This window comes from Bombus pyrosoma, linkage group LG15 (genome assembly GCF_014825855.1).
Source record: "Bombus pyrosoma isolate SC7728 linkage group LG15, ASM1482585v1, whole genome shotgun sequence".
In the NCBI taxonomy this organism is placed as follows: Eukaryota; Metazoa; Arthropoda; class Insecta; order Hymenoptera; family Apidae; genus Bombus; species Bombus pyrosoma.
This window is the reverse complement of record NC_057784.1, coordinates 3,001,844-3,028,707: the sequence shown is the minus strand read 5'-3', so window position 1 is coordinate 3,028,707 and position 26,864 is coordinate 3,001,844. Positions and strand designations below refer to the sequence as shown.

The window sequence follows — 26,864 nt, the reverse complement described above, 5'->3', positions numbered from 1 at the left end:
CGTTTTTAGGTTACATGAATTGAGGTACCAACCTTAAAAGAACAATTAAATGCTTTGTTGTGTCAATTTAAACAAATATATAATTATGGTACATTACGGAGTTGAAATGAGGTGCAAATAAATTTATGTGAATGAATTCTGAAATATAAAAAAATATAGAATATATTTTTTGCTTTAACAAATCCTATCCTATTCTGAATCGACTGAATCGATTACTTTAATGTACTTTGCAAGCCATACATATTATTTTAAAAAGGAAAATTCGTGTGTACGCACATATTGTAGAACGATAATTTTATTTTTCTTTTTCTATACTAATACATGAAGTAAATGTGACAATATAATATACATTTGACTCAACAAAACAACATAACCATCATTTAATTTTGTCAGTAGATTTTGGTCACTTTTCAAGTCAGAAGTATTCCTATTATATAACGTTTATTCGTAACGTACATCATACATGCACATGTAATCTCATTATTTAACATATTATATTTTTGCAAGGTACTGTCAGTACAAAATATAAGTACATTCATATTTATAAAAGTACAACGTTTACTCGCCGTCGGAAGACGGAAGAAATAATGTTTCTCTTAAAACATCTCATAAAACATCAGAGCAAGCAAGAATTTCGATAGCGTACTTTGCATTTCAATCTAATCTCAATTATCATTTGTTGACTTTAACTTTTTATCTATTTATTACTTTTGCCATTTCAATTACTCAAACTCTTTCTTTTATTTACCGGCTTGTAAACAACTAGCTTGTAAACTATGAAGATATAGAAAAGCATTAATCATCGATTTTTATCGATGACAAGGTAATTAAACGTATGTGACAATTCTTTTAAAAATCTTCTCGAAAAACTTGCCCGCGCGGAAGATCCTAAAACCAGTCTGGTAAAAGCGTCAAATCCTTAATCTTACATACATGTTTATACGTACATCCAGTTAAATTACTGCGTTACAGATAAAGTGTACAATTCGACGTTTTATGCATTTCCAGGTATTGCACAGAGTAGAATACAATATTGTTTAATTAAGATCGTATCGAGCATTTCATTAACTTAGGAAATACCCAGAAATCCTCCATAATAGATACGAGAATTGCAGTGTACTTTATACGTTGGTCAAAACAGATCAGGTACCTCATTAAGTTTCCAATCGACGAATTGTACGTTTTACCTTTAATTATCTTACGTCTATTTCTCAAGGAATGGCTTACGATTATCATTGACATACACTTCGAAAACAGACATTTCAAATACCAATCGCCACAACAATCAAGAAAATGTAGCATAACCATCTAATTCCCATAAGCATCAACAAGTGTCATCTTCTATTTATTCTACAGTATAAGCAAATTAGTAATTTGCATATTCAGATGACCTGTAAAAATTCTAGTGAGCAGTTTAGCATCTATTTCAGTGTGTTGATTCATAACAATTTTCTATCTACGTTCCATCCTTTTGATTATTTTTATGAAAATATGAATTTGAATGAACATAGTCCATAGTCTAATAATGAAATATGGTAAGAAATTAGTAACTTTAAATAAAAATAGCAACTTCTTGAAATCTGTTATTTCATCCACCAATAGAGATAAAAATTAGTAAAATTTAGCATGTTCTGCATCGTAACCTGAGCGATGGGAATTGGAGGGTTACAACAGTAATTGAGTGCATGTCATAGCTTTTCGTTAAATGAGCGCGAGGACTTACTCAAGGTACCGATTAGCTTCTACGATTCTTGCGATGGCTGCTCGTGCTTACTTTTATCACTATCGCTATACATGCGAAATTGTATGTAAGATGGAACGGATTTAAAAGCAGTCGTAGGTAAACGTCTCGACTTGTTCGAGATATAGTAAACCTTCATATAAAATAACTAACCTTCGCTTGCACCAAAGGCGAAGGCAATAATCAAGGGCCTCATGACAAAAACGATCCTTGTTCAATTTATCAATATTTTGCAATAATACTACGTGTATAATAATGCATTTTAATAGTCAGAAACAACACTCGCAACATGGAGGAATCGACATTATAAAAGATGATTTATATCTCGACTTATTGTCGAATGAAAATTGTTCTTCTATAATTTCATAATTTAGATTGTGTAATATAAGGAATATTTTGCTTGAAAAAATTGCTATATATTGAGCCAAAGTTAAAGATATTAAAATATTCAACATTTTTCTGCAGAGAGGACAAACATGGACAGTGATCGTTTTTGATAGTGTGAAATGAGAAGTGCGGTATTGGCGAGTTTTCATCGCAAGGAAGTATGGTATAACAATACAGCATCGCGTTTAAGTCATTCGAATCATCGCTTTCGCGTTATCGTATCTAGAGTATAACGGAAATCACAAACGAAACGAATAAACATAATCCATTATACTTTATGGACACTATGATGTTGGTACATCCTTATACATATTTCCATATAACATCAACAAATGTGAATTCAGTGACGTAACCAGGAGGCAGTGGAAGGATTTGAAGAATTTTTAAGTAGTGACAAACATCCGCAATGGGATTATAACGAGTGTACATTTATCGTACGCATGTCGATAGAGGAATATAGATATGTTTTGCGTGCAAATACATACGATCTACCACGTCTAAACTTTGTATTTCCTATATTAACGACGTTCGAGTACCTGCCAACAGTTTTCCAGAAGCTTTGAGTTCCCTAGCTAGTGGTTACGCTAATGGAATGTACCCGCAAATTTAGTCCAATTGGATCGGATTAAGATACTATCGTGAATCGAGTGCTTCAAGTAAATTCCATCAGAGATTAGTAATAGTTTGTTTGAGCGTCGAAAATAATGCACTTACTGCTATTCAACACAGTAGCGATAAAATAATATAAAAACAAAAAAAAAAAAAGAGAAGAGAAGAACGGCGATACATATTTCGACACGAGGAATTTTTCTCAGTGGAACTCGACGCCAATGTATGAGTAGAAAATGCCGTGCACATTATAGAGTTGCAATGGAATTATTACATACAAAATTTCAAATGGGAATAGGTATTTTTCATTTTTGTACGTAATTATTCTTTCGCAAATGATTCTCATTAACTCTTTGCAACGTAATTCAACGAGACAACGCGTATCAATTATAATTGAATCACATTGTAAAAAGTGAAGTCGAATTGATATTGGCAGCAATCGTAGCGCAATACTCTTCTTTCAGCTTTCGCGATCTCTAACAATGGAAACCAACAAAAGTGAGGTACCACGGTAATATCACATCAAACGATCTCTCATGGAAACGTTTTCTTTATCCTGAATCTCTGCTCGTCTAATTATACAAATCATTTGCAAGACTCGCAGTCTTGGGAAGAACTGTCTGAAAGAACGTAGCGTAGGAACACCAAGACACTTAACGAATAAAATGCAATAATCGTCATACACGCCATTGTATCAACGATTTCGTCACATTAACAATTCTCAAAAAGATCTCGTCTTTTTTTCTCTTCTAACATCTCTATTGTATAGTTTCAACAAGAAGTATTTCGAATTTAACACGTTCACTGCACACGATGCACATTCGAGTCGGCACATACTTTTGGATTATGTATCGTATCGACTTGAATGTGGCACATGAACTAAAAATCCCGAAATTATGAAAAGGTTTTTCGTAATAATTGGTATCTATTAAACATATATGTAATATAATGAGAATCAAATCCGCAGTGAATACATTAATAACTTCGAAATTACTAATAACGTATCGAGTTTCGTGTAAACATACCCAAAGCTTTTCGTATATGCGGGCAAACAGCAGTTCACACCGAGAGCACGCTCCAGTATTAGCGGCAATCGTCGCACGTCCGTCGTCGGCAAAACGGTTCGTAATTGCAGTATTTTGCTCTGATTCAATTTAACGAATCGCGCAACTTCATCCATACGCGAGTGCATGAGCGATCTGCGATTATCGATTGAATGATTGGACGTTACCAACACTCTAAAAATCGATAATCGAATAAAATTGAACATATTCGATTATCGGGACATTTCGAAAGAGTCGCGGCGAGATCTGCGCAATGATTAGTTTGCCGGTAAAACCGTTAAAATATCTCGCAACCATAAGCTTATGAAACGTTATTTCACGTAACGTGAAATAGTTAGCTGTAGATGGTAACCGTATACGAATAATAAATTCAATATCAGACGGTCGTTTCTCGAAAAATCTTAACCGACGAGTCTGCGTGTTTAATGTGAATATATCTCGTGATGGTAGTCGCGCCGTTGTTATTGTTGTTGCTGTGGTTGTCGTTATTATTGTTGAATATCTCACGACTGCTCAAGCTGGACATCGTACCCGATTCGGACGTCTCGTTCATCACGTCTGCAGTCAAGAATCAATCATTGACCAACTGTTTCGGAATCTTGGCAGAGCAGATGAAGGTAGTACATGTGTACGTGTATCTCTTATACATGTTTCTAATTGCTATAAAATATTAGTTGCATATAATATATCTCTTTCGTGGAAAAAAGTTCAAGTATTAGTTCAAAACTTTTTGTTTCAGTCTAACGGTTTATTTAAAAATAAAACTTCAAACTTACGGAGCCTCGTGAAGTTGGCTCTGGGAAAAGCAAATGGCGGGAGGTCATAATAATTCAAACAGATTAATTCCTGTCACGGTTCTTTCTATTGTTAAGCAATTACTGTTTCAGATTAGAAATTTTAAAAGTTTCTTCTTGATTTTACTTCGATCTGCTCTACCATATAAAATAAGGTATTAAGGGTGCATTACGGTGCAACGTGCAAATAACAATAACACGTAATCACGTAAATCAAAGGATATAAATAAAAAAAGCAACTGTTGGTTGTATTAAAAATAAATTTATATTTACAAGCGAGGAGAAAATAATAATTACTAATAAAACGCTTTATAAATCGTAAGCACAATGGGACCGGAAACAAATGCATGATAAATCGATTGTTCGAATCTGCGATATTTATTACGATCAGATTCAAAATGTGATCTGGAATACGTTTTGCAAAATAAACGTTATAAATTACCTTTTACTAAGTACCTATGAGCGTAACGTTTTGAACAGTAAACGGCCATTAGTATTGCCTGTTTCTCGTATTATGTGCAATTTCTTCTTCGGCAAGACACGGAACACAAGACATTTATTTGTATGCAAATTATTTTACGGTTAAACAGTATCGACTTGAATTGGCTTGAACCTTCCATGGGAACGTTAAGAACCTCATTGTCAATTTTTTACAAAATTGTACTTGTAGATACTGCCACAAAGAAAACTACTTGCAACTTGTAACGAAACGTATATAGGAAATTAGGAAAGATAGCATTAAATGTACAACGTAAAGACATATGACTAACAATTTTACCGTATAAGTTAATATCTTCCTTTCTATTAACTAAAACGAAACTAACTTTGGCAGTCGAGTCCAAATAATGGACTACGTGCGTGTCGCGTCTACACGTACGTTTCTAATAGTTTATCATATAGGACACAGTAAATTTGGCAAGGGTTACGATGCACATAGAAGCACGCGTGTTCTTGTACGCTGAAAATGCTGTGAATGGAATTCTTGCGATAGCAATAGAACGTAAACGTAAACAAAGAGATAAAATCGAGACGGTCGAAAATTAAGTCATTGTAACAAAAAAAAAAAAACATTGTAACAAAAGATTACGAAAAATTACAAGATAATAACTTTCTCGAGTGACGCCCGATACATACTTGACTGGAAAACATATTTAATAAATTAATAACAAAATGGGAAAACGTAATCGTTAGGGATTTTTACGTATCTATTACATATACTGGTAACACTGCTTAACAGATCGTACGTTGACACAGTCATCTGGATATTCCGACTCATTAAAACTCTACATCATATAACGTAACATATCACTACGTAACAATGATATACTGCTTATTCAACTGCGCATCTAGAATATGAAAATTTATAGTACGTAACTATATCGTTTGAATATACGCTAAAAAGATAGTTGTTGACGTGATACGATATTAGAGTATCATGCTCATGCAGAAGACACTTTGAACATGAAAACGTCTTGCAACATGCATGTACAATAGAAAATCGATGCTATCGAATAGAGCGTCAGCAGCATATTTTAAGTGTTCAAAAATATAGCCTTTTCCTTGCTTCTTATTTCTCATCTCTTATAAAGTAAATCTTAATAATTGATTTTTTCGACTTCGTTCTTGCGATAGTTTCTTATTTCGAGGAAAGCGAGAATCATGACTACAATATACGAAGGCTAAATAAGGAACGTGTGTGAAGATTTTACGTTTTCACAATATAACGCAGCAACACTTTTGACACTTACTTTCCTTTCCAATGATATTGTCCTTATAATTTTCTATATCAGAGTTACATGCTTTGAGTTTGAGTTTAATGTCCTCTGTATTATCATTGCTACTTTGATTTTGTACAAAATCACTTCTTGTAATTTGTTGTGTAATTATCATTTCATACTTGCTACAACATCTTGATATTTCTGTTTGCTTGCTACTTGCATCAAAATCTTCTACATTTATACATACATTTGTCTCATTACACTTGTTCTGTTTTGATTTTATGTTCTCCGCCTCCATATTCTGCGATCTGTCTTCTCTTTCACTCCTACGGTGAACTGTCCTTTGTTCTGTTTCTGCAATAACCTGTAATACTTCAGAAGTTCGTTCATCTGCTAAAGTCGTCTCCGAAATTATACTTCTACTTTTAATACTTGTCTTATCAACTAGTGCATCATCCGTGAGTGCATGTTGATTTTTACTATTATTATCCTCCGTGCTCTCTAATGTATTTATAATTTGATTTAAGCATTTCTCTCTATTTTCAAGCATTCGTTCCTCGCTCATTTTACTCTTCTTATCGTCAGTATTAAAGAGATTTGTACTAACCACCATTGCACAAGAATTCTTGTCTGGTTTCGTTATTAGCTCACTTATGTTTTGCAAATAAACGCTCTCGTTCATTCCTATTTTCTTCGTATTTAAACTCAGTCTGTTGCTCTCGTCGTCTGTTTTATCGCAAAGTTCATCCGACTTTCCTGAACTGAACGCCTCGCCGCTCAAGCTCTTTGTTCGGTCGTCCGAGTAAGTGCTTAATTTCTTATCCGAATAATCGCTATACTTGTCGTCGTGTAAGTACACGGAACTCTCGTTTGATTCGAAGTTACTAGCATTTATTATTGATATCCTTGGTATAATCAAATCGGAAGGCAAACCCTCAACACCGTTCGGCGGAGTTGAATCCAAGGACGATCGTTTGATGAAATCTCCAAACGAATGATATCCTTGTTGTCCTTTGCTCTGAACCCATGCTTCGGTTAAAAGATGCGATCTCTGCCAGGACAGGTCGCTGTTACATCTGTTCGTCCTTACAGACCATACGTTTTTACACTCTTCATCATTGGGCCACGAATGTAAGCAGCAGTCGCTAGGGCTTCTTTTGATATCAGCTGTATCTTGATCCGCGTCCATCGCCTCTTGTTTTTTGTTCCGAACGATCAGTTCTAACTTGGATTTTAAGAGAGCAGGCGACACAGCTGTGTCTAAACGTCTGGCGAAGTTCGACGTCTGTACAAACTGTGCCATGGACACGTTGTTCATGTTATCTATGTCTACGTCCGGGAGTTCACCCGTGGCTGATATTATAGCATTTGGACTCGGACTGTCCATGCTATCTGGGGTATAAGGATCATGCTTAATGGGTGCTGCGTGCAACAGATTAGTCGAACGGTCCGTGTAATTAACCTGTCCACTAGCGCAACTACTGTAATCAGGCAACATGGATAACAATTCCACATAATTGCTTGGCACTCGAAAGCAAAACTCAGGTGCACTCGGCAAGCTGCAGCAGTTTATCATACCTTCGTCCATGATGAGATTAGCCCTCAAGTAGACTGGCTGCAAACGGGAAAAAATGGACGATCCTTATGTAATATCGTGCATCTCTATGAAGAAATGGAGAGGGATATTCTTCGTATGGTAGGACTCTATAAAAAGTCTAACTAACATTAATGTAATTCAGGGAAACGATATGATAACAAAGTACTTTTGATACGATACTATAGAAACATGGTGCTAAACGTTTGGTAAAGTTCATCGAAAAGTATTTCACATTGGCTACAAAAATGGGTATCAAACTCTTTTCAATCTTATGCATGATCTTTCGAACGAAATTTCATAGTATTGGGGCATTATAGCGATAGAACGCATACCTGTGATGACCACACAAAATATACTTAACTCTTTCTGATGGCAACGTGTTCAAAATGCTATATACAATTATGAAATTGGGAATCATTAAATAAGTGATTTTCAAAAGTGTTACTATACTGAAACGAACTACACTGACAAGCCTCTATGTAGTCATAAATAGAGGAGTGAAAAATATCAGTAGAAGTAGAGGATATATGGAAAAACCAAGATAAAAACAGGCAGACAGTTGATAGATAGGTACCTTAGTGCTTAGAGATTCATTCGAAACTCCAGAAAAACAGGCTGCACCATAATTAAAAGAATGAATCATCAGAATAATAACTAGGAAGTGTGTAAATATATTCACCCAGCATAGTAATTAAAAGAACTAGTACCTTTCTTCTTACATTAGAAAAAAAAGACTCTCTCACCTTATGATCACCCATACAAGTTGTTGGCCCTATTATTCCATATTCCATGGCATCCGGCGATGATATCTGAAAAATGATAGTAACCGCGTTGCATAAAAGACTATTTGTCTGAAAGATACGCTTTTAGAAAAAATACCAATTATATTTCGTACATCTTGGACTAGCATTTTAGCGGTAGGACTCAGCAGAACACGATCGCACCAAGCCGGTACTCTTGTTTGCATATAATTTGATCCTTCATTGATATCTTCCTCAAATGGGTAACTGGGTACAAATTTAATCGGAAATTCAAATAATCTTCCATCAAAGTCTTCCAGCTCTCTGTCATATTCACGTAGCTACATAAATATTGGTAATTTCATTATGGTCTTCCTAATCGTCAATGCAATATTATAAGTAACGTTATACAAAGTAAAGTCCGAACAACGAATTACTTACCCATTGTCCACTATTTTGCACAAAAACATTCTGATGCTCGTAATAAGAAAATTCTTTTTTCCCTAATGTTAATATGAGATCATCGTCTTTATTATGAAACTGTAGCTTCGAAATACTTCCTTTGCTCGATAACCTTCTTTCTTGAGTATCTTCTGTAAGTTTCTGTGTAAAAGTGAGAGTACAGATTATTTTTATTCCTTTGTACTTCTACAAGAACAACACCATTGTCGAATTTTCTCGTACTTACTTTGATTACACCGGCTGTGTCCGTTCTAAAATTAAAGTCTCCAAATAAAAAGTATGGTGCATTTGAATATTTATCATTATGAAACCTATCTAATGTATGCTCGAGCGCTCTTCTACGCGTCTTACTGTATACGGATGGAAACTGAAAATATATTATCAGAATAGGTAAATCTAAATAAAGTTATCTCATAATATAAGGTAAAATCACTTACTGTTTCCATAGCAATGAAATTACTGGCATCATGAAATAAATGTATGTTTATGAGATCAAAAACTGTTCCACTAATACTCCATCGTGTTCTCAGAAATCCTTTTCTGGACCATTTACATTCTGGAAAGAATTCCTGAGGGAACTTTGCTTTTTCTTTGGTCGTGACTGCTTCTATATTACCAGAATGAATCTCCTTTCCATCCACTGGTATAAAAGTACATTCTAAAATTATAATAATAACTTGAGTTACTTTAATTCGCTCAGGCACTGTAATATTAATCTGTCAATCACTGTACCTTGGAAGTCCCATAATAAAACTTCTTTCAAAGATTCATGCACAAAGTACAAATTTCCAAGGGCCTGAAAAATTTTAATATTAACATAATTATGTATAATTACTACTAAGAACCATATATGATAATATATATTTGATAAATACATAGTCTTTGTATTTTACCTACCGTAAAATGTTCAGCAGATGAATAATCTTCATCCAAGAATACCCTAATTTTGTCAAACAGCCTTAATTCCTCCGATGACATTAGTAACCTGCAACAAATAGCTATATTAAACTAAATTAAGCTTTACAAGAAACACAGAGATCTCTCTATCCTGAACTTTTCATAGTAGCTTAAAGATCTGTTATATTTTCAAACACTTTTTTTACATTGCTCCCCTATGAATATCATTCGATAAATTCATCTTTTGAAGTAGCTCACTCAACCATAGAGTAACGCGTGATCATCTATTTTTATCCCTTTCTGCCACTTATGCGTTAAATCATTCAATATCGTGATCAGAAAAACCTATCAGTCTTGGTATAATTTTTAAAAGGCATGTCTCCTACTACATTTTACTCCATACATCATACTTCATAAATATTTCATATATAAGCCAAGCAATAATATTTAAACAAATATTATCGCATAGACTAGCAACTGTTATCTCATTAATCTGATTAAAGAGATCAGTCAATGGAAGCCTTTCAAGAGGCTTTACCTTAACAAGATTTTCTGGAATATCTTTAACATCCTTAATACAATATACGTAATCATTGCTGACTGTGCAGTAGACAAAGCTCTAAAAATACGAAAAGAGATAACAAATTACCTAACGAAGTCTTCCACCTGCCTGGTGCTGTGCTCATAATTTTTTCCACCTACTTCTTGGCAGTGCAGTGCAATAAATTTTGGATCCAACCTCAGTATAGTCTGAAAAGCATTCTCCGTGAATGTAAATACCCGTTATATTTACGCAATGACAACGCATGTTATCTGTAATACTTACAGATAAAAATTCTTCCGTCCAAATTTTCAACATCATGCTAGGCTGTAAAAAGGACACACTTTCGTAATCTCGACCAAAATTTCAATCAAACAAAGAGATGCTTATCATTTATCAATAAAAAAGATCGAAAGAAATTTAAAAACAAATCTTCATCCATATATCGCTTGTATATACGCGCAGAAGATCAACTTTAAATCTTAAGCAAAAACCCGTGTAGGGCTAATGTCATCGTTCTTATTATCGCTTAATGGAAAAACGTAATTCGGTTCGATCTACATTCACGCGACTAACAAGAATCTATTATTATGGAAAGTCGTTGATAATATCAACGCGATTCTGCGCGCGTTAGCATTACAATTAATACATGCGGGATTGCGGACAAAATCGTGAAGCTTTACGGAGCGAGAAAAACAAGGGAGAAAACTGATGAATGAAGGAAGAGTAGCTGTAAATAGCGAATAGGAATTAGTAGTGTATTATCATCTATTATCGTAGCGTCGTACGAAAGACGCGCGAAGCAGCTAACTTTGAACGGGCGAAAAAAAGACTGGAAAAAGAAAGAAAAGACGATGAAGGAAGGAGACAAACAGGCCGTGCCGCGTTTGAAGGTAAATCGCGGGGCACGATCGATCGATCGTTCAGGGTCGGTGGAACGGCGGAGAGGAACGCGAGAAAGGAGAATGCGAAAGAGTCCGGGAAACTCACCTCCTCGAAGATACTGCCGACGTTCGCAGTGACCAATAAGACAGGAACGCCGTTACCCGCCATTCTTCAATGTGTCAAGAAGGGAAAGTTTTGAATAAAGCTTCGCTGTTGCCCTTGAAGAGAAAGAAGACGGATGTCGGGTGGCGTAGGACGATCACGAGGAGAACGTAAACGTCGTAAAATAGATGTAAGATCGGTGCAAACGACTGTCAAAAAGAGATCGACACACGAGTCGAACACACTGCACTGCTTCGAGAGTGTCGCGAGACCGTCGAGCACGTCGATTTTGGGTTTCCCGTTGACACGAGCACTCTGATCGAGTAGTCAGGTTCGAAGAGAAGTCACCCCCGGCCAGGAAAGGTCCGCGTGTCCGGAGGAATCAACCCCTGTGCCGAGGAGTGGCCACGGTTTCGCGCCGTGCACCGGTCGCATCAAACCTCGCACTGCAAATACACATTATTAATCGAATAACGCGAGGCTCGTTCGCGCACCAGAGGGAAAAGTTGTGTGTGCGGTAAATATATCCCTCTATCGGCCAGAGCGAAACCACGCCTACTGCAGACGTCAATAGGCAGTGCCGTAACGTAAGTCACAAACGCCGGGCCCCGACGTCTAGGCGATGCAACCACGTTACTATTTCTTCGTCCGCACTTCCGCGATTCACTCTTGGTCTTCCCGTTCGTCAACACGCTGCTCTACGCTATGTTAAGCCTAATGCAGATTGAGAGACAGTTATCCATAAACACGCGTAGTATCTATCCACATGCGTTGAAAAATCTACAAAAAAGTGCATGTACATTGTGCCTGACGATATCGTCCGATCGTCAGCAGGCAATGTACATACATATTAGGCTTAACCATGAGTATCGAGACATTGATACTTGGTATAGATCGAATGCTATTCGGTATAATAATTTATTACAAATTCCTTATAATAAATTAAAATATTAGAAGTAGAATTTATTAGGTTTTCCCAACGAATGTAATCAGTAGGTGTCTTAATACTAGCAATCTGTCAATCTGGACTAGGCTTAACTCTACACCATATAACGCCTACGCTTATAAGAAATCACTCTTCCCTTTAGAAGCTTTCGAGAAACTGGTCGAACCTCGCCGTGTTTCCGGATCTCCGATTTCGTGAATCCGCCTGATCTAGATTACACGCGGATCGAGCAACCGGTTTATTCGAATATTTCCTCACGATTTAGCCGGAAGGAATTCCGTCATTCTCACGTATGATAGTATTTTTTCCTCAAGTGGCCTATTGATTCTTTAACGGAGAGAACCGTGATTTTCGTTTCGCACGGTAGAATAAACGATTGATTACGATCAGGCGATTACCGAATTAATCCGCGACCGAAAGCTTCGAAGAAGTAAATGATGTACAATTAGTCGAAACCAATCGGCGCGAGTTCCGCGCAATCGATAAATTTGTAATTGTTTCGCTTCGTTTTCTGGCAGTCCTTCGCTCTGTGGTGCGCGTGTTGAGTTATCGAGAATTGCTAAAAGCGTCGCGATAATCAACGGGACGGAAGTTCAGATAAGGGTACGCGTGCGCGCGACTCGATGCTGCAAGCTGTGAACGTCGCTGGAAACCTGTGATTCTATGATATCGCGCAGCTGGAAAGTCCCATTTCATTTATTCAAGCTTCTTAACGTTATCATGCAACAAATATAAAACTTTGGAAAGCGCGATATATCTGAAGAATCTCGCAGTAAGAAAATAAATCAAAGAACCGGGGGAAAAATTCGAGAGTTTGTGAGAGTGAAACGCAAAGCGATGCGCATTAGACTTGTACGCTCCTGAGAACGATTGTCGGAAACGATGTTCCAGCTGCGCATGAGAAGGGCGAAACGCACGCGCTCTTATGCTCCGTTTACGCTTACACCTTTTATTTTTTTTTTTTCTTCTTCTCAATTTTCTTCTCTTTTTAGGGATCTCGAATGCTGTTCGAATGCATGGATAGAACAGAGAACCGACGTCAGAAGACGAATCGAGGCGCGTTCGTCGGATCAACGAAGCGTGTGCGTTTAACTACGAAGAAGGGACGAAGTCAGGAGAACGGAGAAAGAGGAGACGTTCAGTTAATTACCGCTCGGCGTGTGGTGTTCTCAGCAATTATCATACGAACACAGAGTTAGAACAAACGCAGTGTGTCGCAGCGTACGATTCGGTTTTCGACCTGACGCTGCACTTGCATCGCGTTAACCTGCTCGTCGACAGTGCGTGACGCCCGCTCCGCTAGAGTATCAACACCGCGAGGCGGCAGCCAGTTTACGTCCCGTAAGCCGATCCGCCGCGCCGTCAGCGTGCTCCCCTCTTGTAAGATTCTTGCGATTCGTTTGTTGTCCACGGCCAGACCACGAAATTATCACGTCTATTTTCATCGCGAACGTCCGCGTCTCCCGAATCGACCAATTGTCGATAACGGGCACGATATTCTCGAGAAAGCGAAATCTCTGCTTTCCACGTTCTACCTTGGAAAATTCGTTGAACGTTGGGAAGAGGGAGGAACGCAGAGAGGATCGATGACACCATCGACGACCACAATTGCGCGTGATTATGAGAAAGATCGAGGGATAGACGGGGTTGTGGAATTCAGAGAATCGAGTATCGATATTTGATTTGACTGTCCATTGGTTGTTAACACGGTCAACGCGGTATCTGACACTGGTGATCGATAAAAGATTTTCCGTTCACGTGGTGTCACACACCGATGATCGTCGTATAGAGTATAAGAGGGCTGAGAATCATAGTAGCGTCAGGGTTTTGAAAATTTGAATGTACGTAATCACGTACAGCGACCCACAAAGGTATTTGAACGCTTATAGAAATCTTTTAACAATATGAGATAAGTTGCACAAAAAAGAAAAAAAAAAAATAATAGAACACGCAGATATATATTTGCTCTATTTATCGTTACGAGCTTGTAAAATTTTTATCTAAAACAATATGATCTGAGCGAATGGAAAGTCAGTCGAAATCGGTTTCGCGTTAGCGTTAACCCGCTGAGAGTCAGCTTTACATTAATGCAATATTTCATTTGTAATTTCCTCTTAGTCGTTTAACATTAGCGAATTCTATCGAATTCATATCGTGACTATGAAAAACAATTCCAAGAATTGCCTCGATATTTATTTCATTACATTCTTCCATTAGGTTCTAGAATTCTATGAAGCTTGAGGAAATTAATCAAGCATTTTATGACACTATGATAAGCTCTATATTTTGTTTTCTTATCAAAGAACTTTTTCTTACACCTCTGGTTTACGATGGACTTCTGTAACACGTCTGTTATTCTGACGCATCTTGCATAATTCTTTCACGAGACAGCTTTATTTACACGTAACTTTCACGCATTATTTAATTGCGTGGTTCTTAATGGATTAATAAGCGGGTGTCGTTTATTGTCACTTTTCAGATATGGCCATGGTCGTGCTATCGTTCGTAGTAGCGTTGTCGTTGATGACGGCCTTCGCGAACGCCGAGAGCATCTTAATGACAGAGGTGTTCGTCATTCCGATCAGACCGGAGACTTTCGACTGGAGCGGCGACGGTAAGAAGGTTACTCGATCGCGAACAACGACACCGATGAGAGTTTGCATAGCGTTTATATTGCGCTGTTACGGTTACGCGCAGGAACCGTGAAACGACGAGCATACAGAAATAACCGGCTCGAAGAGGGCCAAGCGAACAGAAAGCAGTTTTCGGTCGTACACCCGTTAACTTGGTTCATCAGCTGAAAGTTAACGCGCGCCATTCGTTTCCTGTTTCGAATAGCAATCGAATCACGGCCTCAGAAACGCCGAATATCGTGTTATGACCTCACAGCTGACGTTGTCACGTGTGTATCGGTACTTTTTAGCGCGACGTCATCGGAGAATCGCGACCTGTACGGAGCACACCAAGACAGAGACGAAATTTAGAGACTCAAGACATCCCTTGGTTTATCAGTGAAAATTATTAAATCTTTATAAGATACAAGTAAGAAAGAAGGACTTCAAAATGTTGAAGCTTAACCATAGTGAACTGTTAGCAAATTATGAGCATAAAAAGACAATTTTAATACATAACAAGAGAAAAACATGCCGATTTATTTAATTCTTTATTAAAATCACAAAAGAAACTTTATTCCATCAGCTCAAAAAGATAGTTGTAGTGTATCATGATAAATAAAGAATGTATTCGATGAAAGCCATCCCAGGCCATCAGAAATAATAGAGCTTTTCAAAGAGCAATATAAAAGTAGTACAAAGAGTGAAAGACAGTAGGTCATAATTTGCTGAAAAAAAAAATGGGCTATTGTATATCTAACGCAAATGGATATACAGTATGTATATATTGCATTAGACACATAATGAGATTCACAGTGAATTCAGAAAGTTTCTGGTAATAGTCCGTTAAAATATTTAGCTCTAAAACGTCGCGAAAATAATCAAACTTTGGAACTAAAAGAATCTTAAAACTACATTCTCAGAACCACATTAATAAGTTTAATGATTAAACTTATTGGGAAATCGGAATCTATAAATCAAAGATGCCTTCAGACAGTGAATAATATTGCGAATATTTCAAAGTTGGCAATGTCATTATAATATTAAGAATATTGTATTGACAATACACATTGATCCTTTTAAAAAACTTCGAAATATTGACAAATATTGGTAGCCCGAGTCATCCTAATGAGTCATTGTTTTACTAAATTGCCAAATTTAGTAAATTTCGTTTGTAGTCCATTTTTATGATTCACCATTTAGTCATACTATTCGTAAGAATCGAAGTGTTTCCCACGTCCCTTCCCGGAAAGTGCGATTTGTCCGATCGAGGATGAGCGCATCGTGCGCGTGATTACTCGGAATCGAATTATTCAGAGGCTATGAAAGCCGAGTAGGCACTTTAACCCACAGATATTTCCGAATGACTAAGAAATCGTACGATTCGTTTCAGCACGAACCGACCAGTTTTCGTATCAGCCCTCGTTGCTAAATGCGCCTGATCTTCCTTCCTGGATTCATTACACGTACAGCAAAAGGGATCATCACGGCTTCTTGTACGGTGTCGCACCCAAGGATCGTAAATACTTCCAGGTGATTCATCGCGGAGAAATGTCAGACACGTGTTTCAAACTTTCGCTGTTATTCAATCTAGTTACCTTCAACTTTAATATACCTTTCTTTCATCGAAATTTGCGCCTAATTTTATTACTAATCGTTGTCTGAATAAATTGATTTCAACTTGAGTAAGAATTTATTCGGATAAGCATTGATTTATGTTATATCAGATACATCGCACGAAGTAAGACTATGTGAATGTGAAATATGTTTTTAAGCTTCATTGTTCAATCGTTATCGCATGAACTTATGCTTCTTATTCCTTTTAGCTTATACTAGATAAATATTTAGTCGAAGAAATTCTATATACCGTTGGCCATAAAAGTATTACCGATGATTTTCAGCTGGAGATCGTAGGTCTGAACAAACACACCTACGAAACCAGGTATAAGGTTCTGGATATGAACGTCCTTGAAAAGGAAAACCTGACCAAGTACGAAGTCCATTTAAAGATCGATAATTTAAACGTGGAGGACATGTTCGACCGCAATAGAACCGAAGAGCTCCTCGATATATTTAGGTTTGTCGATAAAACTCAAGGAAAGACGAGCCTCGATACTATACTATTTCCAATACGTTCTATGAAGCGCCTGGTCAAGCTTTCCCTTCCCATTCTTTTTATTTACAGAAAGAGATTATGGAAAAACGCGATGGACTTGTACGTGACTTTTCTAGCGTCCGCCGTCGAACTCGGCGCTCGTTTGCCTCTGAAACCGAGCGAAGGTGAAGGGTGAGTTTTCTTTGAAAAGCGAACAATTTTCGATGAAGGAGAAACTAAAGCCAGATGCAGACGAACGATTTTTCCTCGCGCGTTTCCGCAGCGAGCATACAGCATTAGTTATTACATATGTAGTAAATCGCGGATTTCTATGGAGATTCGTATCTTTGAGAATATAACTAAAATGATCCTTGGTGGAAAATTTATTTTACCTGTCAAGTATTATATTATAAGAAGCACTATACTATGAATATTTTATATATTTTACAGCAAAATGTATCGGTACATAATCTTGTTTTTCAATAAAACGCTCTTAATTTATTTTTTATATTTATCTCATTACTTGACAATCTGCCAATATTTTTTCTAGCTATCGTATATATATTTTTCTACGATATCAGAAATTTAAAAAACGATTATTTACAAACTTTCATAGATTCGTCATTTATTTTATAAAGACACGTATCTTTGAAGGTGATAAAAATTGTCTTTGTGTATGTTAGCCACCAAGTGACATCAATGTCAGGAAATTAATAAAAATTAATAAAAATAGGCTTGTAATGTTTTCTGTGACCTTTGAATACTGAACCGCAACTTTTATTTCCACTAATACTAATACGAAATGCACGTACTTCCCTATATAATCCAGTGGACTGTTGAAACTCGCTCGTCTGCATCAAGCCGAATTGCAAGATTTCGTCACGAAACGTTTACGCGATTGCGTTACCGTCGCCATCATGATGATTATCGAACAAGTCAATGGGATTCAGCGTGCTCGCTTCGATATCGCTGACGTATAATCGGCCGATCAACGGAAAACAACATTGTGACGCGCGTCCCACACATCCTCCGATTTTTTTTCAAATGGGTAATTGCCACTTCCTTTGCCACTGCATATCGTTCAATGTTGTTATCGTGACGGCAAACATTATGCTCGATCCAAGGAAAATCTTTTATAGCCTGCCGCTATGAAAAATGCACGCGTCATTAGAGATACTCATCTATGGTAGCATTTGAAAGACCGTCCCATCAGATATTCGCATTTTCAGTAGGCTATTGCGTAACGACTTCAAATTGCAACTGATTTTGTTTGGCCAGTGCAATTCGTTTCATGATCTTTTGTCGTAAATACATACACTTCCATATATAAGTATTAGGACACATGCAGATCTTATAAAAAGACATGATAATTCATTCAAATTATTAGAGAGGCATGTGTTCGTGCAAGATTCGGCGTAGAAAAAAATTTGTCCAAGTTATTTGTAAGAGAATTATAGGAAAATAATGCATTAATAGCCATAATTCGTTGATTCTAAATTTTATTACGCCATTAAAATCCGACGTCTTATTAGCACAACGTTTCATTTGCAATGTTCTTTCAGTCAATTTACATAATATATTTCTGTTTTTTGATATCATAAGAAGATATTTCAAGGATTTGATGAATATTTTCCTTTTTATCGCTGCCCCTTTGTATATTCGTTCTTTTACACAACTTTAAGCTGGAAAAAATTGTTTATGACGTTTAGTCCGCGTTTATAGCCTTCTGATAAACTGTATCTTTTTTGAATATAGAAATATTTGTCCATTTCTGATTTCTGTAACAAGTTTCAAAATCCGAATCTATATATGCAACAATAACGCGCATGGTGTTGGAATATTGGTGCGAGTTACTATACGTGGAAAACTAAACGAGCTCGTTCGTTCGAATTAAAACGTGAATCGCGAGGAAGCGCCTTATCGCTATGACAATCGGCGATGATTTCCAAGAATTTTACATGTCACTGTCATCGTCTCTTTATTCTTTTCATCTTCTCGTTAAATCCTAATTATCTTGCACGTTGTCGCAAATAAATAACAACCGCTACTTACTTCGTCATCAAATAATCATTTATTTATTTCTAATCAATTACTCGAGTAACCGCTAAGCCTCTATCGCTTCTCGTTCATTGCGGTATCATTTCCGTATTTTTATCTCACGCAAACAAAGAGATTTTTGGTCATAATCGCGAGGCTACGTGCAATTATCCAAGGGACAACTTCCTACAACGTGTTAAAGGAAATGGATGATATTTGTAAGGTGTAACGTAAACATCAACTTAATTTTACGCCAAAAATACGCTAGTAACTTTTGAAATCAATACTTTTGACGTGAATATTTCTAAGAGAAAGACAGTTCTGACGGCAAATAATAAACACTATTCTGCTAGTAAATAAGATATTTCATAATTTTAAAGTAACTCTCATGTGAGGAACAAAAAGTGCGATGTGACATACCTTGTCCGCGTGTTCTTCGTTTGATTTCGTTCATTTACCTCATACTGAGAAACATCTGAGTGAAATGGAAAGGAATGTTTGTCAGCTGGTCGGCTGATCTGTATTTCTATATAGCTATCAGCGTATTTCCAGCGTATTTTAAATTGAAAGATAAGCCTGAAACGAGATTTTTCTACATAAACTCTCTTCATTGTCTTAATGTTCGGAATCACACCTTATAAATAATTTTCTCTCAACAGATCGTACACGTGACGCATCGAGATTCTCATAATATATCAGCAAACACTTACGAATCTTCAAATCGCATTCGAGGCTCGTGGAAGTGGAAAATGAATCGAGTTGGTTAATTGGGATCGCATCATAGATTCAACGTTGCATTTCGTCGATTCCCTGAAGCAGCCAGTCACTTACAAAACGTGTCCTTCCCGCGCTGCCAATCACTCGATCACTCGCTTATTCAATAACAGTACATACACACGTATACACATTTATGAAAGAACGTACGGATAAACGAACGTGGTTGGTGGAGGCTACGAAACGGCGTAGATTAATCGCGCGAGTTTAATGTTGTATCAGCTGTATACCCGTTTAAGTAGGTTGGTAACGTAAGTGCGCCGCGACATCGTTAGCGCGCTCGCTCGAGCTAACTGAATGGCTTCCGGCCTGCTTACTGCTCTCCTCCATCGTGCTCTCAAGTCTCAACCTTAACTTAGACGTCAACCGCGCCATGCCTCCCGCTGTATAATGCACCGCGGTGAAAGTTCGTCATTGACATCCTTCCTATAAGAGAATTATGTAAACGGATGCGGTCAAAGAATCATTCTGTATCGTTCTATCGTGTTTTGTAAAATACGAGCGCATCTTGTCACGCGTCGTACGTCGAGGTTGAGGAATCTAGTGCGTGTAGTTTTTATTAGATTGTACCATGTGAAGACCACAGAAGAGAAACACACATGTCCACGCTACTCCACAAAATTAGCTCCGTGCGGTCGGTATATTTTTCCGTTGGTACTACCAACCATCGAAGCAAGTTTATAGCAATACCTATATTAAATATCTCGAAACATTGTTGATTTTTGAGCTGCTGTAACTTTTTCGAAAAAGATCGTACAACAGGTCTATCTGGACTCGTTTCAGTCGACCGGATTCTTTTCGAACGCTCGTTTATATTAGATAGCACGATGTAAGTTCGTGCACGGTTACGTGCCGTGCAAAGGAAAAGAGAACATTTTCGAGAAAATCCTTCCTATAATATGCGACGTAAGGAAGTTGCAAACGATGATTCGATAAAATAGTTGGCAAAGGAAAATCTTTGTTTCATTGATTTTGAATCGTTAGCTTTCATCGATCGCGAGACGACCGAACGACGATTCGTGGAAAATAGTCTTTTAATTTAAATAGTAAACAGGAAATTTGATCTTAATTAAAAGCGTATTGCGGTGTCTTGGGGATCATCGGCCGATTGCGATGTATGGAAATTACTGCTGTTAGCAGGCGGGACTATCCCCGACTTTTGACCGAGATAACGGATAACGGGAAGCTATGCATAGCCAGGAAAGTCGTGACGCAATTTGAAACGCTAAGTGTACGACGTGTCGTGGAACACGTACACAAACCTCGCAGGTGGTTAACCGGGGAAATGTAAAAAGACTTAAAATCATCTTTGACGTCATATAGTTGCAGTGCGTTACAGTGGATGTGTGTTCCGATGACCTGTCGTTCTGACGAATGTGTCGGAGTAATCAGATAAACTAATTCACGAAAATATTTGGACATTTATTGTACATATGTTCTGTGTATGTGCCGTATGTGTTATATAAAACATTTTGACATTTCATTAGACGCTGTAACGAGACACGATTACATCAATAAGATTTGGAACCAATCTGACGATGTACATACGTTATGAGCTGTTCAAAAACCATATCGATCGAGTCTATAAATTAAAAAGTACAGAAAGCTGACGATGTTGATTGAAACACTAAACTTCCCTTGCAATTTACTATCTTCTAATTATTATTTACTTGATGTAAAATCATTGCGGTAGTAAAATTAAGAAATTAACAGAAAGTACAGTTGATTGTAAGTTTAAGACCGACAGACACAACGAAAGTAACAAATCTTTGCTTGTGGACGCTATGTGCAACTGAAAGCATCCAGACACGAATGTCTGACGCTCGTAGGAAATTCCATTTCAATCTGCAATAAAACGTGTACTCTTTTCTTCTGGTGTCAGAGTCGTCATAAGGCTAGGAAGTTCAATGCCATTCTCGCAAGAGCTAAACGAACTCCAGGAAGAAGTGAAACCTCTATGGAAATTACCGTTTTGTCCTCGAGATTTTAAGAGGACCAGCGTCGAGCGGCTTTTTAGAGAGGCGGAATTTGCGCTGGATTGGTGCTCGTTCAGACTGGTAAGTTTGGTTTATCGTAGTTGAATAAGTCACGTGACGCGTCAGAAATTCATGAGATGACGAACGTGTATCTCAGGTCGAGCAGGAACAACAGAGTTTGCAGCACGAAAGCGCGAGACGAGGACCGAGCATGAACGTATTGGATTTACCAGCGTCTGGTATTTCCGAGCACACGGAGTGGCGTTGGGCCAGGTCAACCAAAGCTAATATTCCCACGAGAAGCTACTTCGAAGAAATTGCAACCACGATCTTCGTCCCGGTGATCCTGCTCCTTGTATTGGCCGCTTTATTGAGCACGGTGTTGTGCCTCGACAGAGAAAAAATGTAAGATCTTCTCATTGTTGAAGGTGATAAGAAAATTTGGACCGCAAAAAGTATAAAAACTAAAAAATATTCTTTAGACGAGTATGAAAATAAATTTCTTATTTAAGAATGAATAAATCATTCAGATAAGCAGATACGGGAAAGAGGTGGTTAGGATCACCGGTTTTCCCCGTGAAAGCTACGTTCGAAATCTAGATAGTCAAATGCTCGATATTCATGCTCCTTCGTTTTTGACGAGATCGATGGAAACGCGGGCTGTATATCGGAGGAATGTCGGCTGAAATATTTGTAATTCTATACGAAGCACGTGCTCGAGGAATAAGTTCCGACGTATAGTTGTGCGAGCAACGAGCATAAGTGGTAGGGGCGCCAAGAGCAGTTAGAGGGGGCTGCTACTACGACTGGTTTCATTCATAAACAGCTACGATATCTGGTCAAGTAGTAACGTGCTGGACGGTACGATCGAAAATACGGCCACGGCGAATCGCGTGCCCGATAAGCACGAACCACGCGTGTACATTCGTATATTCCGTAAGTATCGTTTCTCATACACGAAGGTCAACCGATCAAATATATTTGAATAGCTATGTCAATTATCCCATCAATCATTAGTTACATTTTGCTCTAGATCCAAAGGTCGAAGGATAAAAAGTGAAAGAGACAGGGAAATTTTCAATGGAGGTGTACGCGAACATTTGCGCAACTGGTTCGATAAATAAGGAGAATTCGCGCGAGCCAGCGTTAACGAGATGTTTTTAAACAGAAAGAAACAAGCGATTTTTCGCTGGAGCGTGCACGTTGTAGCAGCGACGAGTATAAATAGAAAAAGGTTCAGTATATCGCGACCCGTGCTTCGTGGCGTACATCGATTATTATGTACACAGTTCACTTATCGTTGAAGTATACCAATGGCGCGTATCGTTGCTCCAACGAGCTCTCAGCCACGGTTAATCATTGTATGTCAAGCCACGGAATCATTCGGGGCAAGAAGAACACACGTACTTGGTACGTGATGTGCGTCGCTAATGCAATAAAAGCGACCAAGCTATATACATAGCAGGCTTGGGCAAATTCTATTTGAAATGAAGATGAAAAATAACGTTTAATCGTTTCAACTACGTACTTTAGAGACTTCAGGGAAAGTAAGTTTTCTGTTGACGCATTGTTGCCGGGACATGTTTTCTCCGATTTGGCCCTGTCACTACCTCACCATGTAGCGTTAAGATCGAACAAATCATTTTCAAATAATTGGACAGCGATAGAAACTTACCTTTCTGCAATGGCGTTCCACTTTCCGTTCGTTCGTTTTTCCTCGACATGTAAAAACTGTCCCTTACGAAGAATTCTTTCGACATAACGAAGAACTTTGAATATATCGCACTGATTCTATTTTCATGAGGAAGTCACGATGGACCTATTTTGCTCCAATTACGAGTATCGCGTGTTCTTAGATAAAGGGATGTGTTGCGCGGGTAAGTGATAGCACAAAAAAGGAAAGAGAGAAGGAGATCGTTCCTTACGCGACATCTACCATCTACCCGTGACGCAACGGAATTACGCGTTGAATCAGCTTTCATCGACCAGGAAATCGTCGACTAGATTGTTGTTAATTAGTTGCGCATCGCCTCGTTTAGTGGTGCGTTGATAACACTTCCGTTCGAAACTGAACGTGCTAATAGGCGAAAATCTAACGCCATAAAGACACAAACTAACGGGATCTATTTATAAGCGGATGACCCTGACGATCGCGTCACCGATTATTCGCGCTTCTTGCTGCAATTGCTCTCTCCCTATGACCTTTACTCGGCTGAATTTAGGTTTGGTAAAATACATTTCACGCACTTTATGTCCAATTGTATATCGTAGTTTCGAAGTTCCTAATGGCCACGCGATGATAAGGCAAATGATCAATCAGACTGGGCGAATGATGAAACATTGTATTCTTAGCAAACGATTATTGTTAAAATTGCTAATCATTCGCAATTATTATACCGCAGAGATGTACACAAGTTGATACTTTAATGAACACAACTGACGTAAGTCTCATACAAAGTGATTTGAAGTAATTTGAAATCCTTTTATTTATGGAAATCATTTTTAGTTGAAGAGATCGCAGCAACAAAGTGCTAGATCTAATCGTTAAATTGCATTTATTGAAAGAGAAAAGCTCTCAGTTGGTTTTCGTTGGTTTACTTAAATTAGTAAAAAGCGAAACTGCCTCCTTATTACATGCCACCGTCTCTTTGATTGATAACAAACGTGGCTTTCTTGAGGATTACCATTCTTCGTCCCACTTCTGATATATCTTTTGTAGTGTCGGGATATTGTCGTAAAAAATATCGTGCCTGGAATCGTAAAACATCTAAACTGCATATTAGTATTCAAGGGTGTCGCAGATCGCAGCTAGTGATCCACGCGCGTGATCAAGGTAATTGCCATCAAACTACAGATAATGCGGGTTATGTGAAAGCAGTAATAGGGCATGCACGTCATCGTAGATATGACTCACAAAAAAAAAAAAAATGCTCCGATAATCCGCGGAGTTTACTGAAAACGAACGTTAAATCAATTTGTTCGATGTCTACACGATTTTCATAGATCGCTGAAAAGCGTTCCTTCTCTTCTCTCAATATCATACACCGCTTCGTATCGATATTAGGCATTGGGTTGTAGCATAAATTTATTTTGTTCTTATATTTATTATATGAGCGGAGAAAACGTGACGAAATGTACGATAGCAAATAAAGTAAAATTTGTTAGAATCCTCGAGTAAACAGAACGATAAATTTTTTTATAGGCACGATCCTGAGTCAGAGCAATATTTTCACGAATTGTTTAACATCTTTCTTCTCAAAAAACAAAGAACCAGGTATCCCTACCTCAATTTCAGAAGGTTGATTCATACTAATGAACTCATACTAATGAACTTATCAGTCTTATTATAAAATTTCTTAGTAACGCTTGTCAACTATTTTCTAAAATAGTATTATCCTTAACGTAGCATACTTTAATAATCCATACTAACAGCTTATTCTTAACAACTGTTCGTTAAAATCGTATTACCTTCAATAAAAGATACTTTTTCATCTGCTCTAACGATTTCAAATACTCGACGCAGCTATTAATTAAAGTCGTAGTAGTTTGTACAAAGTATACTTTTATGATCCACGCTAACAATTTCAACTAACTATGTTAAACGCGCCTTTCCTTGATCTCATAACGCAGTATAAGAGTATATTAAAAACTCATTTAATGGATAAGTGAAACATTCCTCTTGTTTACTTTTCAGCGAAAAAAGGGAAACTTCGACGGGGGAAGGAGTTAGCAACAACAACATACAAATGGTCCAGTACGCTGCCATCGAAAGGGGTACCTTAAAATCGCTCTCTGCTCAACCATCCAGCCCTAATGATTCCTTGATACCAAGCCCCAGGTACTCGTTCATAATTTAAGATAAGAAATATAGTGACATGCGAGATAGATCTTTCATTGTATGTTTCAAAAGCAATATCTAGAAGAATTTTTTAACTAATATTGCGTATAAACGCACAACGAGTGAAAGAAAATGATACATTAAATAAACATTATTATATAGTTATGTAATATTAGTTAAAATTCTTTGAAATATTGGTTTTGGAATATAAAATGAAAAGTCTATTTGGCTGGAAACTCACATTTTAAGGTTGCCTCTCATATGTTAGCCCCAAATTCTATATTTTAGTCTTTGTTAGCCTTAAATCCTATCTTAAAATGGATATATATTTCCAGGATTTCCAACGAACGTTGCAATCCATACATTCGACCAAATCCACCACCTTATACTGGACCAAGTAATTTGTAAATATCGAATGCTTACTTTGATTCTTATTGATATTGATATATATATATAATTATATTAATTTTTCAGAGCGGGAATTCGGGCAGATTTCTGACTACACGAGGAGCCAGCAAAAACGTGGTTTTGCTGAATTAATAACGATTTACAGTCGTGACTACGAAGAAAATCGCAAAATCATTGAGACTGGCTCCGTATTATCTGTTGCTTCATAATTTGATATGGGTAACATGTATTACATATATTGGTTTAAAATTGCGTAGATTTGATAAATTGCACAAAATGACGATAGTAACAACATATCTTCTATTATATAAAGGAATCTCACTATTAGTATGGCACTAATTAGCACGTATGTAAACTTAATATTTATTTATGAGAAAGTAATGTATATATATATATATTTAATATTTATATTCAAAGTTTTAGCTAGTTTTCATGCTAATCATCTTAAGATACTTAAGTACAACGGTGCTACAAGCAATGTTAGTTGATGAAACATTTTATTAACATTTTATTTAATAACCCAGTCACAGAACTACGATATGTACTTTCATTCAAAATTTTCCATAAAATAAAAAGAATTTGCGAAAATTCATGCATTTCATTTACATACATTATGTTCCTATACAAAGTTTCTATGTAGC

The 26,864-nt window shown here is 37.4% G+C and overlaps 2 protein-coding genes across 19 annotated transcripts; one reads left to right on the top strand and one right to left on the bottom strand.

Annotated features, from left to right (window-relative positions):
- Nucleotides 1-279: 279 nt before the first annotated feature.
- Nucleotides 280-20,596, bottom strand: LOC122575710 (inositol polyphosphate-5-phosphatase A). 5 transcript variants are annotated; one of them, XM_043745044.1, is made up of 12 exons: nt 11,541-11,679; nt 10,836-10,877; nt 10,659-10,759; nt 10,010-10,097; nt 9,845-9,908; nt 9,550-9,770; nt 9,339-9,479; nt 9,092-9,253; nt 8,806-8,991; nt 8,654-8,719; nt 6,344-7,928; nt 280-4,359 (listed from the first exon to the last, which is right to left on the bottom strand). In XM_043745044.1, exons 1-12 carry the CDS (start codon nt 11,601-11,603, stop codon nt 4,178-4,180), a joined length of 2,901 nt encoding a protein of 966 aa, XP_043600979.1. In that variant the 5' UTR covers nt 11,604-11,679; the 3' UTR covers nt 280-4,177. The 5 variants fall into 5 exon arrangements, with proteins under 5 accessions (XP_043600979.1, XP_043600977.1, XP_043600978.1 ...); XM_043745042.1 differs by having other exon boundaries at nt 7,892-7,928; XM_043745043.1 differs by lacking the exon at nt 6,344-7,928 and adding an exon at nt 8,485-8,525 and having other exon boundaries at nt 4,272-4,359.
- On the top strand, nt 4,291-26,811 carry LOC122575725 (epsilon-sarcoglycan). 14 transcript variants are annotated; one of them, XM_043745083.1, is made up of 11 exons: nt 4,411-4,429; nt 14,963-15,097; nt 16,489-16,628; nt 16,997-17,172; nt 17,281-17,382; nt 21,884-22,058; nt 22,135-22,382; nt 25,180-25,251; nt 25,672-25,815; nt 26,151-26,219; nt 26,290-26,811. In XM_043745083.1, exons 1-11 carry the CDS (start codon nt 4,426-4,428, stop codon nt 26,312-26,314), a joined length of 1,290 nt encoding a protein of 429 aa, XP_043601018.1. In that variant the 5' UTR covers nt 4,411-4,425; the 3' UTR covers nt 26,315-26,811. The 14 variants fall into 14 exon arrangements, 12 of the variants coding, with proteins under 12 accessions (XP_043601015.1, XP_043601018.1, XP_043601019.1 ...); XM_043745077.1 differs by lacking the exon at nt 4,411-4,429 and adding exons at nt 11,977-12,124; nt 13,476-13,863 and having other exon boundaries at nt 16,997-17,382; XM_043745078.1 differs by lacking the exon at nt 4,411-4,429 and adding exons at nt 12,900-13,086; nt 13,476-13,863 and having other exon boundaries at nt 16,997-17,382.
- Nucleotides 26,812-26,864: the final 53 nt, after the last annotated feature.